Here is a 13,011-nt window from a genome sequence, read left to right on the forward strand (position 1 = left end):
AACAAGAACACTGAGAGAGGGATTTGGGGTTTGTTGGTTTTGTTGGTGGTGCTGTGAAGGGGTTAGTGTTTTAAAGCACCAAACTTGGATCAACAGAGTCAAAAGGTCTTAAAACAGCCTTTTCTACATGTTCTTCTGGCATCTTCAGTCATCACAACAAGAGAAAGCATCCCATGAGTCTTTAAACAAATGAGAGATATCTGGAATAAAGGTAGCATCTCTATTGCAAGGAGTGTGGCCTTAGGGAGGGCAGTTGAGCCAGTGGGGGAAGCTGAACCTTAGCGTTAACTAGAATTATAAGCATAAGACAAAAACAGAGAGATTAAAATTATAAATCAAAGACCGTTTAGTTTCATACCAGGTGTTAAAACCCTCCTTCTAAATGCTATTAATCTCAGACATTTAACTGGCTTTAATGGGAACAGTCTCAGTCTCTGTAGCAAGACACAGGGAGTCTTCCATTAGGCACAATGACCTCATCCATCCCTCCCTGATCCTTCTTCACCTCATATGCAGATTCAAGCACAGCACAATTTATCACTTCAATACAAACCTGTTTGCAGCTCAGTGGTCTGCAGTTATGTTACACACCAGGCACAAAGTTTCTGAAAGAGAATGAAGTTCCTTGAACTCTGAAATTGCTATTGCTGCTTTGAAGCAATGCAGGTTCCCTGTAACAAAGAACTATTACTGAACTTTTCATTGTTATGTTTCATTTGTTAAAATTCCACAGGTTCTGCACAAAGAGAAACCCTCATCACTACATACACAGTACCATAAAGAAGACACCAGAAGAGTCAGAAGCCCAGGAAGATCTTTTCTTCATAAATGGATGAAGTCAAAGAATTAGGTGGGTGGAGAAATGACTGACCTATACATTACTTTAAATTGGAAATTACTTATATAATTATTATTCTTTCCCTTTTAACTGCTCTTATTCTGTAATTCCCATCCATTTATCTAAAACCACACCCTCGCATCCCCTCTTTCTGCAAGGAAAATACTCTTTCCTCAGGACTGCACATCACTATTTGAAATTTTCATATCATTTTTTGTCTTTGCAAGTCTTGGCCATGTTACTTAGAAATTCTCAGTCTCCATTTCAGCTTCTTTAGATTCATTTTTGCTACTGTTTTAATAAAATTAATTTTTGACAAAAGCAACTAACCTCTCTGACCTAAAGAAAAAAAATTAAAATTTCCCCTTCAGAACTTTTTTGATTTCAAGCCCCCTTGTAAAACTTCCCAGAGGAAGTATACATACTGGTACAGGAAGTTGGAATACTCTTTAATACTTGCATCCATCCATCCATCCATCCATCCATCCATCCATCCATCCATCTCACATCTATAAACCACTGATGGAAAACCAAACACATTGTTGCTTTCATCCCCAATATCTGCTCCAATCTAAGCTCCTAAAATTCTGTTAGTTCTTCAGAACTTTATTGAGTAGATCCTCAACCTTGTTTACATATTTTCATTAAATTCTTTAGATCAATTTACCTATTTTCTCCTAATCTTCTCCTATGACCATCTTCCTTTCAGTAACCTTATCTGTTCCAGCCATTTATATGGCTATCATTATGAAATGCTGTCACTTTTGGCCTTTCGCCTTTGATCACGACAATATAACTCCAACACTTTGCTTCTTAAACTAATTCACAAGCACAGAAGTATCTCCAAATTTATCAGTATTTTCTCATTTTCTTTGTACTTCCTTTAGTTTTTGCCATTTTATCTTTCTTTTCTCTCCCCTTGAAGTCTACTGTCTCTACAAAATGGGTGTCATTAGAACTCACAAATTGAGAAAAGGTGTTCTGGCAATTTCTTGCTCCCTGAATATGCACTACAGACTGTACAGGGAACATGGTAAAGAGAAAACTGAGATTTCTGGACTAAGAATTGATCTCTCAAAGAAACAGACTGAACATACTAAAACAAATTTAACTGTAATTTATCAAGTGCCAAAGTAAGACTAAAAGCATTTATCTCACAATGAGGGAAAAGGCTCTAAGCTCAGTGGGAGACCACAAATTGCATAGCATTAGCATTAAATTACAAAGCAATAAAATAGCTTAACATTTTTAAAAATAGTGTTAGTAACAGAATTCTCTTCTGGGACTGCAGCCTGCAACCTTACTATTTATAAAATTGCATCAAAGAACCACTACAGTAGGTGAGGCTGGCTGTTTAGCCAAACTGAAATGACAAAACCAACTCAGACAAACATCCAGCCTGACCTACTACTCTGTCTTCAGAAGCACCTAAGAATAGATGTTTAGAGCAGCCAAATAAAAAAATGATCTTCCACTCTACTCAAAACGCTTCATATTTTCCTGAATTTGCTGCTCAATAACTTTCTTACCCAGGGGTAGTACCTTGCTTAGCAACTTTTTTTTTTATTTTTTTTTTTTATATTTTTTTTTTTCTTTTTAATTTTAATTTTCTTCTTTTTTTTTCCACCTCCTTTTCCAAATTTGTTCAGAAGCTCTTTATACCCATGCAGCACACACGGCATGCTGAGGCAAGGAATTTCAGAATTGACTTACACATTATGCAAAAAAACAAAACAAAACAAAACATATATTTTCCTAGCTTTAAAACTGTTCCCTGCCTGATTCACTTCATCTCTCTTCTAATATAAAATTAGGTGGCACTGACTATTCATTTCCCATCCACATACCTCACAGCTCATATAATTTCATAAACACCTAGTATTAGCATCTGGCCATTCTCCTCCAGTCTGGAAACTCTCATCTAGTTAGTTGTTCTTGTATGGATGCTGCTGCGTGGATGTCTTCTGCATCCTGCTGCTCTTCTTCATTTTTGTTGCCCTTCTCTGAAACTTTTCCTGTTCTACTCCATTTGCTCTGAGATGAGGAGACCAGGACACCATCTTTAAGACACAGACGCTTCACAGATTTAGAAATTGCTCTAATATTTTGATTTCTCTCCTTTCAGAGCAATTCCTGATACAAGTTTGCTTCCTGATTGCTACTAAAGTATAGGCTTGATTTTTTCAATAAATGCCTGCTTATAGTCCCAAGACCTCAAGCTAACTCAAAATACTTTAACATTACTGATCCTGAATTTCTTTCACCATTTTAATGGCCACTTGATTTTACAAGGTTCTTTTGCATTTGTTTCAGTCTTCCCCCATTTTGTTTACCTTCTTTTGTCCTGAAAAACTTAGTTTCAGAAACAAACCTTGTCACCACACATTTGTCCCAAGTCACTTATGAATATAAAAATTCCCCTGAGGCACTCACAGAGATATCTATGGAAATTCACTGGTGATTTCCAATGCACTTTTCTCCTGAAGCTTTTTCCCTACCATTTAAACAATTATTTACACAGTTGGCAGTCCTCCTCCTTAACTTGCACCTGTTTAGTTCCTTTAAAAATTCTTCAAGAGAACTTTGAATATGAAATAAATTTTCATAGTTTAAGTAGAACAATACATCAAATGATGTCTTTCACCTCCATGCCATTTGTCTCCTTTAAAGATCACAGGCCATTTTTGTGATTTGACTTCAAATCACAAAAATGCTGGCTGCATAAGATCTCTGTGAGTCTTCCAGTCAGACAGTCTGGCTAGCCGTTAAAGGCCACAGAAGATGAGGTCAGCCATAGCACTGTCCAACTAAGGCTTGAGAGCTCCACTGGAGAGGTGCCACCTCCACCACAAACCCATGTTTTATTCAGTGCTGTAATGCACTCCTACAGAAAAAGATTTACCTACAATGTCCAGTCAGAACATTTCCATTTGCAATCTGTGTGCATTAACCTCCTGCTATTGGCTTGCCACAACTAGGAACATTGGCTCCATCATCTTTGTAAACGTCCTTCAAACAGTTGAAGGCTAATATTAACCAGTTCACGAAGTCTTAAACATCCTCTTAATCAGGCTTTTATTCACAGAAATCAAGCCTTTCTCAGAATCTCCACTGTAATACTCAAAGTTCTTTCTAAAACAGAGATACTAATCTAATTTTTTTGTTAATCCACTCAGTTGAAAAAAGAGGCCCACTAGGTTTTAGACTCCCTGAGTCCACATGAATGCTTTCTGAAATATGGTATGAAATTAGACATCTTCATGTACTCAACTGGTGAGACACTTAAAAGCATGGGGCTGCATGCCACAGTCAGCAGCTAGTCTATTTCACACTACCATTCCTAAAACCACTGGGTAAACTACATCTGGACTGTTAAATTGAGAATAGGAAATTTGTTCCCCAGAAAGGCAATTTCCTAAGACTCCCATTAGAAAGTTTCCAAAACAGGAACCACCCCACACTTTTCAGTGGTGAACACATACCCACAAGCATTACTCAGTTTTCTGCCAGGGCTTTATCTTGGATTGTTCCTGTCATAGTATCATTATACACAGGCTACACAGAGTCTTCAGCTGGCCTCCTGCTCTTGGTGTAGTCGAAAAAAAAGATTTATTAACTTTCTGTGTAGCCTGATAGGGGAATGTTTTGGTCTTATTTCCTTCTTTGAACACAGACACAGCTGTTTTTAAGATGTCCTCTTGCTTTTTAATAGTCTTGTCTGCCTTGTCATTTAGCTATACAGGTTTCCTTTTCCTAAGACATTTTTAGACTGATGGTAAGCATTTGTGTGGAGCCTCCAAACAGCATCCTGAAATAGTCATCTACAAACATGTTACTCCTACAGTTACCCTTTCAGTGTCACTTTAAACAAACATTCCCTTTTTACATAGTTTCCCTTTTTGAAGTTGAGCATAATTTAAGAGAGGTAAGAAGAGAAAAGAATTGCAGGTTCCTTTTCTTTCATTCCTCCCATTTCCATTTGTTGAATATCCTTAGCTTAGGGAAAAGAGAAAGGCAGAAGAACTGTAAGGGTTCACAAAGTCACATGACAAGATGTGATAGTCTGTTTCCAGACATCTTACAATCTCTCCATGACATCATCACCTACTGACTGAGCAAAATACACTCTCTTACCCAGCTTTTAGTCACCATCCCTCTATAATCACATACTGCCTCTGTTCAGTGTTCAGTGCAGAGCCGAAGTGGGGTTCTGGGTCTACCTTGGAGGCTCCTAGGAGTTAAGGAAACACAGAAGAGAGATAATAGGTATTGAGGAGAGAGCTCATCAGCAATTCTCAGACATTTATTGCAGACATTAAATATGTCTCTCAAGTCAATAAATTAGAAATGTAAGGCACTTTAACTACACAGTGTGAAAAAGTACCAAATGGAAAGAGACAGAAAAAAAAAATCATTCTTTAAAGTACCTGGCAGCTTGGGATGAGAATCAGAAGAGGAATACTTGCTGCAGAATTATCAAAATCCATGAGACATGAATTTGAGAAAAATCTGTACTATAAAATTTTGCCTTGGTGCCTTAACACCACTAAAATTAAACATGCTTAATACGTGGACTCAAATCTATCCCTGAGTAAAATCCATGGCAAAACTCAGATGGGTAAAACTTCAGTATTCTTCCATCTTTCCATAAAACATAAAGTTCAAGAGAAAAACGTAGTTACTCGCTAATATCTCAAAACAATACAAAAGGAATTTTCAAGAAAGAGATGCATCATTAAGCACATTTCAAGACATTAACTCATCTTGTAGGAATGACAAATATAATATAAATATTCAAAAAATTATCTTGCTTTTTTATTTATTGAAACAAAGTAAGTATTGCTAATCAATCATTATCTCTACCTGAAACAGCAAGACAGGAATCACATAGCTGTTTCCTGCTCTTAACACCTCAAGAAAGAGGCACTTCAGAAGAAAAAACAGTAGTACTCTGTCCAGTTTAACTATTCATTTCCTAGATTGAGAATGTTGACAGAAGAAATACACCAGCAATCAACAGTTAACCCTTGAACCTAAACAGAGACATGAGGCAAAAAAAGGAGTCATTGTTCCACTCTGTTTACTCACTTATATGAAATGACTGTACTAGATGACTGGAAGTGTTTGCAATTTTTTTCCAGTGCTTTCCTGACCCATGAAAGTCTCAGGGAATCTGCCAAATGTATAAACATATAAATATTTTGAAACATCATACGAACAAGAAGAACTCTCCAGCTTGGCCAACAAAGATTCAGATTTATGTTTATCACAACAAAATTTCTCAAGAATCCCATTCTCCCTATCACCAAGTACTTCAGATTATAATTCACATATTTTCTCCTAAATTAAGAATTGCATCATATCATTCATATCGTATGTACACATATACACACCCCTCAGTGAAATTCAGTGATGTCAAACTCTGCTGTAGAAGTTGCTAAAAGCAGATTCAGATGGTGTTCTCCAAAGCATAGGGGTCAACTGAAGCTAAAGAATATGGAAAGTCACTTTTAATTTCACAGTCCAAGGTAGTAGGAGAAGCTTACATTTTTTGACAAGACATTGCATCACCTTTTCTTTGCCTCCCACTTTTCAGAAAGGCAAGGACAAATTTATTTGGAAAAGGACCAAATTCTGTTTTTATACTACTATGTACCAGAGAATACTCAAACACCTCAGCACTCAAACTACCAGTCACCAGTGCATGTTGATGACAAACTACTCTGAGATATTCAGTCTGTCAAGTAATTAATTTTAACTGTTACCATACAGTAAGTTCTACAGATAACTACAAGCAACCCATCTCCCCAAGATGGAGTGTGCAAGTGATTTATATATGCACTCACTACACCAGAATGAGCAGCTGAATTATTATACTTTGAAACATTACAAAGAAGGCTGTATACCTCAATTTTCCTAAACAAGCCTAACACTACTAGTACTTTTTTTATAAGTGCTTGAACCTGCCCACTGTCCCCCCTCACCACTCCACAATTCTTCTTTCTACATAAACATAGATGATTTTATTTGATTAAAATAAAAGCTTGAGCAAGTTTATTCTAATCTTAATAATTACCTAAACAAAACTGGAAAGCAGAGAATGAATCCATCCTATTAATTTAGGGAAAACATGTGCGTGCACAAAAACTAATACATGAAGGTTAGATTTCTACAGATTTACATCTTGCTTCTCTTACACTTCTTCATACGGCAACTCTGCTGCTTCTATGACTGTGGCGGCCCTCTCATCAAGCAGTACATGCTGTGGGTAGTATAATACCAGAAACTACCCTTAGTACTCACTAATTTAAGCTAAAATTAGGCTACCTCAGTCTACACAGCCCACATCAAACCAGTCTTGCAGAAACTGTAAATAAAGCCACAAAAATTAGAAGTCTAACTGCAAGAAAAACACATCAATTATTTTACTGGAAGGTATGCAATCATGTTTTAGTTCATGTTTTAGTTCTGCTTTGGTTTAGCATCAGTTGCTAAAGCAAAAAGGCTAGTCTGGCTTTGCTTCATGCCTCTGTCTCCCACTCATGCCTTTCAAAATTACTTCTGGAATGAATGAACAGTTTCAGTCTGACTCAAAAATTTCCATGAAAATGGTCAGGAAAAACAAACTCACTTTCCGAACAAGTGTTTGTACCTACTCTCAATGAGAAACACAGGTACTCAAGAGGGAAATTAAGCCATGTACGTTTTATTTCCCAGAAGTTCACTAATTTAAAAGAATGGGGCAGTGAGGGGACTTCTGCAAATGGAGAAAAATAGACATAGGTGAATACTAGTGGCAGGTTTCAATAAATTGTCACAAGATTTAAAGCTAAACACATGGGAGTGCTGATTCCTGCTGCTGATAGGATATGGTACTAAAGTCACTGGTACGACCAAGCAGTGTGATTGAATCTGATTGGGTCACCAGGGAGAGCATACATGCAGTTACCACCTTTGCTGTTATATGGGTATAGGCACTGTGCTCACATCTGTCTACTACACTTGAAAAGGCATTTGGCTACACACTGAAATGAGACAACCACAGCATGTCTAGACACCATGGCTTGTCTGCATACCGAGGCTTCCCACTGCTGCTGTAGCTGGCACAGCAACGCTGTGGCAGTGTGCCACAACAGAACCTCACCTCACCTAGTCAGCTGAGAGTTTGCCCAGGCACTCAGGATCTTCACACGATACTAATGACAACGCCTGCTCACCTCACAAGACAAAAAAGGACACCAAGTGGGATAAGAACATGCCAGGCCCACATCATTTCACTAGCCAGCCCTGGCTTTTACTCCACGAAGTTGACAACCTGAGTTAAGGAAGCTGCTCCAAGTGACTGTGGATGATGTCAGCGGAGCTAAAGTAGAAGTGTTAGGGAGACCAGGTAGATGGGGCTTTTCTGCACATTGGTGTTCTCACCATCCATGCAAAGGAGAACTGAACAAATGTAAGTAAACTTCACATACTGCTTAAAATACTATTGAACACATTCTTTGCTTTTGTTGATATCTGGAAAGAGACAAAATCTTGTCAAAACTGAAAATATATCAAAACTGGGAAAAAGAGAGGAAAATAAGAGTAAGAATAAAAAGATAAAAATATTCTCCTTCCTTTTCCACTCCGCCAAAACATGCCTGCATTATGCAAATACATCCTACTTTCAGGAATCAATCAAAGATGAATGGTTACAACTGTAATCTACTACCTTGTGTTCCTTCTACAAATACTAACATTACTCCTTGTGATTTATGCTAGCAAGTATTACTATGTATATTTCTGTCTTCATGCTGAAGAGCTCCTTGCATAAGGAAAAAGATCTTATTAAATCAGCTTATTTGCTTGAATAAAGAACGCACATGGAAAGATGGCAATTATTGAGCAGAATCTAGGCATAAGAAACATGAAAGAAATAGGAATAGCCTTCTTACAAATCTGCATTTTGTTCATATGCTTTCCAAATCACAATATTGGGCAGAATAAAACCAAAATAAAATAAATGTAGGGATTTTTAGGGGGGAAAAAGCAGAACAAATGAAAAAATCAATAACATCCTTGAACATGTCCCAGCCACCACCGCTTGAGACCACAGAACCAGCCCATACAAATGCATCCCAGACAGAAACCTGCAGACACACTGCAAAGCAGAAGCTCAGTGTACAGAGTGCTAAGCCCTGTCCTGCTTCACGTGCAGGGCTGGGAAACTTCAAGACACATGTGTCTTCTGGGTCAAGTCAGAAATAACATCCAATGAAAAGAGGATCAGTACCAGCATTCTCTTAAGCTCCAGCTTCGTTCTTACCTTGCTGAGCACAAGCTCCCAGGCATTAACAACTGTGGACATGTGTGCACACACACGGGTGCATGCAAATCACATAAGCAATAGATCTGACTCATCCTGAGTTTTTCAGGCTGACTCCATAGGCATGGTAAAGTAAAAAATAATCAGAAAATAATCAGTAAATAAAATAATCATAACAGACTCCTTTAGGCTAAAATAGATGAAATGCAGAGACTGGAGTGCCAGGACAGGAAACATATTGCTAGAAGGAAAGCATAGACCAGAATATGTGTAGTCACTAGTCAGCCAGAGTTCTCTGGGTGAAAATTACAAAACAGAATGACAGAACATTTAGCTGGTGTTGCAGAGATTTGACTAATAATAACTCATTTAAAGTCACTAAACCTGCCCTGCTACTTGTTTTTACTCCACTGAGGTCAAAGTGACAGGATGTGTTAATGTTCATTTAGCCTTTTAACTAACCACCACAGATTTACAGTCCAAGAGCAGCAGCACTTAGGTCTTCCAAAAAGCCCACCATGATCCCAAAATAGTCATTTTAAAGTATAATACATTATTAAGACTGCTGCCAGAACAAACAGAATTACCTTGTTTAAAATGGTAGAGATGGAGAAAAACAGTAATAAAAGAGAAATAATTGTGGGCTTGCTCCCACTGAAGTCATGTTTTTCATGAAGACTTCAAAGAGCAGGGAAAACATGCCCTTTATCCAACTTTCTGCAAATTACATTATGGAGTCATTCTATTTAAAATAAATCAGTTCAGATACAATTCTGATCTCGAGTTTGATAGAAAAACTTCTGAAAATCTTTATTCTTGAATGTGACACCATCCTTGTGCTTCTCTGGTCTTTTACTGAAATCTATAGGATATTTCAAGTGCTCTGGTGCCACTGGTATTTGCTGCCTACATGTCTCAAAACTTTTTTATTAATTTTATTAATTTTAAGTTCTTTTATTCTGAACCTGAATTTCACTGGTTTGATGATCCAGGCAGATTTTTCCAGTTCCAGGATATTGACAAGAGTAACACCTTTGAGTACCTTTCTGCCAAATAGTGTTAGTACTGAGGACAAAAAAAGCCAAGAGTGTCATGACCAGAGAAATCAACTTCATAATGCAAGTCAAAGAAAAGAATTACTGAACACTATAGCATACATACACAAGATGTGATTCTGTGTGTATCTCTACAAGACTTAGATAAAAATAAATGTTTCTAGCATTTTGGAGTGTCCTTAAGATGAAACTCAATAGATGCATTGTGTTTGGCTTGGGGTTCTTTTGTTCATTTTGGTTTGATTTTTGTGCGTGTTAGTGTGCATATGCATTTTAATATTGCAGAAGGATACCATGCAATGCTCTTCTGAAGAAATCTCCTTTCTTCTCCAAGAGGATACACTGTACTGCTTCTACCTCTTCTACCATTTTCACCTGCAAGATAAATAGTCTCAACATTACTCCACCTACCATGACAGGAACAAAACTATTCTTGGGAAAAAATGTAATTCCTTTTCTGGAATTCTTCCAAGTAATTTCATATCTTAACTGATTCTCTAATTTAAGTGACATGCTCGTAGCTGATGCTAGCATGTAAATCTTAAACTTCATTGATCAACATGTTTTCCAAAATCTATGAAAATCTGGGAAAAACAAGCAAAACTGAATACCCTGTAATTTAGTCTGCATAAAACAGTTGTTTCCTTTCTTTCATTAACCAGTACATGGCTCCTTTATTTTCCAAAGTCAGCAAGTAAGTTAAGAAAGTTAAAACCAAAACTATGGGTATCACAGAAGATCAGTCCTTAGCAAATACATCTTTAAATATATAACCATAAAAATATTGTTTTCTCTGACCTTTGGCAAAAGCCAGTGAACCTTTTAATTTCAGTTTTAAATAATACAAATGAAGCTTACGTGACAGACACCTCCTAGAGAAAAAAAGTCCACAAGCCCTAGGGAAGTCCTAGATTTTATTTACTATTCTGAAATACATCTGCAGGTAGTGCATATGTTTTCTGTAGCATAATTAACTCAGAGACATCTGCTTGCTAGCAGACCAAGAATGAACTTTGGGGTTATGAGACCTGGATTGTAGTTCTCACTCAGGAACTGATTTATGGTGTATCTTTGAGAACCTTGATCTGACCCCATTTCACCATCATAAAATATGAAAATGTCTTTTAATATAACCCATGTTCTTTAAATAAAATGCAAGTTTCTATATATCTCAGTGAACTGCATTGGAAACACCACAGTTCCAATTAAGACTGAACTCCTGAGGACAGTGACAAATACAGGAACCCTTTATAGTTGTATTCTCTCAATCAGAGAGCCCAGGTGCCTTCTGGAGAAACAGGACTGAACAGATTCATATAAGTACTGCAGATGTCAAATAATAACAAAAATGCTAATCCTGAACATTGCAGCTGCTGATAATGCTCACTGCCTAACAATGCAAAAAGTGTTACACTCGCTATTGCTTACAGCATGCACTGCTGCAGAGAAAGAAAAAAAAAAAGCAGTGGTATGTAGTCTGGGAGAATCCAAGATGATAGTCTGAAGAGGAAAATCCAATTCTGTGCATATAGCCTGAGGTTATTAAAAAGTGTCTGCTGATATGCAGCAGGCTCCCATAATTGTGCAGCTGAAGTAATTATACCCCAACAAAATCTAATTACAATTTACAGTGTTTAAAAATTCTGCCACTTTTTACACGTGTAGGTTTATTCCAAAAATTGGCTTATCCACTTTGTTAGTCTAAGTGCCCCAAAATGATTAAAAGAAATCATATCCATTCCTTTTTAAATATAGGAGATTATATTAAATCCTAGGTAAGTTTATAAATTATATTTGTTATGTATCAGGAAAAAAAAAATTGACTTCTTGTTACCCTGAAAACTCAGTTTTTCGATCTTGTTGACATAGTTTCTAAAGACTTTCCCAGGACAGTGACTGTAAACATAGATATGTTTACATTCTTTCTGATACACGTCTTTTGATGGACATCTCTCATGGCCAGTGCGGTTGGGAAGGTGTTAACCTGACTGTCCAATCCCTGGCTGTGGTCAGAAACCTATAAATTCTGAGAGAAAAAATAAAGTTCTCTCCTTCCTTCACCACACCTTGCACTGTGTCTGTGTAACTCATTTCGAGTCCAGCAGCAACATCTGGTGACCCCCGACATGTGCTGCAGGTGATGGTTGCGTGGCACTCTCTGGCCCTGGGCCATAGCTGCTTTTGAGGTTTCTCCTGCAGAGGCCCTGGTTGTAGGGGTGTGGATTTCTGTCTTCAATCAGAACTGGATTGATGTTTCGGATGCTGACTTCCAGTGGTTTTATGGTTATGGGAGAGCTGAAGGTTTTTTTCCTGTGGTTGAGGCGTTTTTTTCGAAGCCGGCTTGGGATGCATTAGGTGATTGCCTGATCCGGGCTATGGTGGTGGCTTACGATCCCCACCTAGCCCTGCTACTGCAGATCTGGCGGCAGTGTGACCGCACTCTGAATAGCTGCGCGTCCTCTTCTGCCGGATTGGTAGCTGCTTTCTCTGACCTGGATGAGAGGTATGGCTCTGACTCCGGCTGTGGGAGCAGGGCGGGGCTCTCCCTCTCCCGTGGTGATGCAGAGCCAGAGGGCAGCTGTGTCTCGGGTTCCGAGGTCAGTTCCCCCGGGGCTGCTGGGGCCCCCAGCAGTTGGATCCCGGCCAGTGGGCCGTTTGGGGCACCACGGAGACGGTGGGCGTAACCCTGCCACGCCCAGTGCCCTGGAGGCGTAAGCACAAACCTCCTTTGTGTGCCTTCCCAGTGTAGGCTGATGGGGGACTGCCTGAATGGGGAGCGGCACCGCTCCTGAGGGAGGTGTCAGGGACAGTCC

The 13,011-nt window shown here is 38.5% G+C and overlaps 1 protein-coding gene across 2 annotated transcripts in view; it reads right to left on the reverse strand.

Moving 5' to 3' along the window:
• SEMA5A (semaphorin 5A) overlaps window positions 1–13,011 on the reverse strand; it is a 419,645-nt gene that overhangs the window by 283,256 nt on the left and 123,378 nt on the right. Inside the window, exon 2 of one of the 2 annotated variants that reach the window (XM_088054546.1) lies at window positions 4,973–5,069. The exons of the other annotated variant lie outside the window; for it this stretch is intronic. Coding sequence (XP_087910672.1) covers window positions 4,973–4,990 — 18 coding nt within the window. The 5' untranslated portion in view covers window positions 4,991–5,069. The remainder of the gene's footprint in view (window positions 1–4,972; window positions 5,070–13,011) is intronic. 2 annotated transcript variants of the gene reach the window in all.

This window comes from Pseudopodoces humilis, chromosome 1 (assembly GCF_049639895.1).
Source record: "Pseudopodoces humilis isolate 2021_Gansu_Grassland_sample_001 chromosome 1, ASM4963989v1, whole genome shotgun sequence".
Classification (NCBI taxonomy): domain Eukaryota; kingdom Metazoa; phylum Chordata; class Aves; order Passeriformes; family Paridae; genus Pseudopodoces; species Pseudopodoces humilis.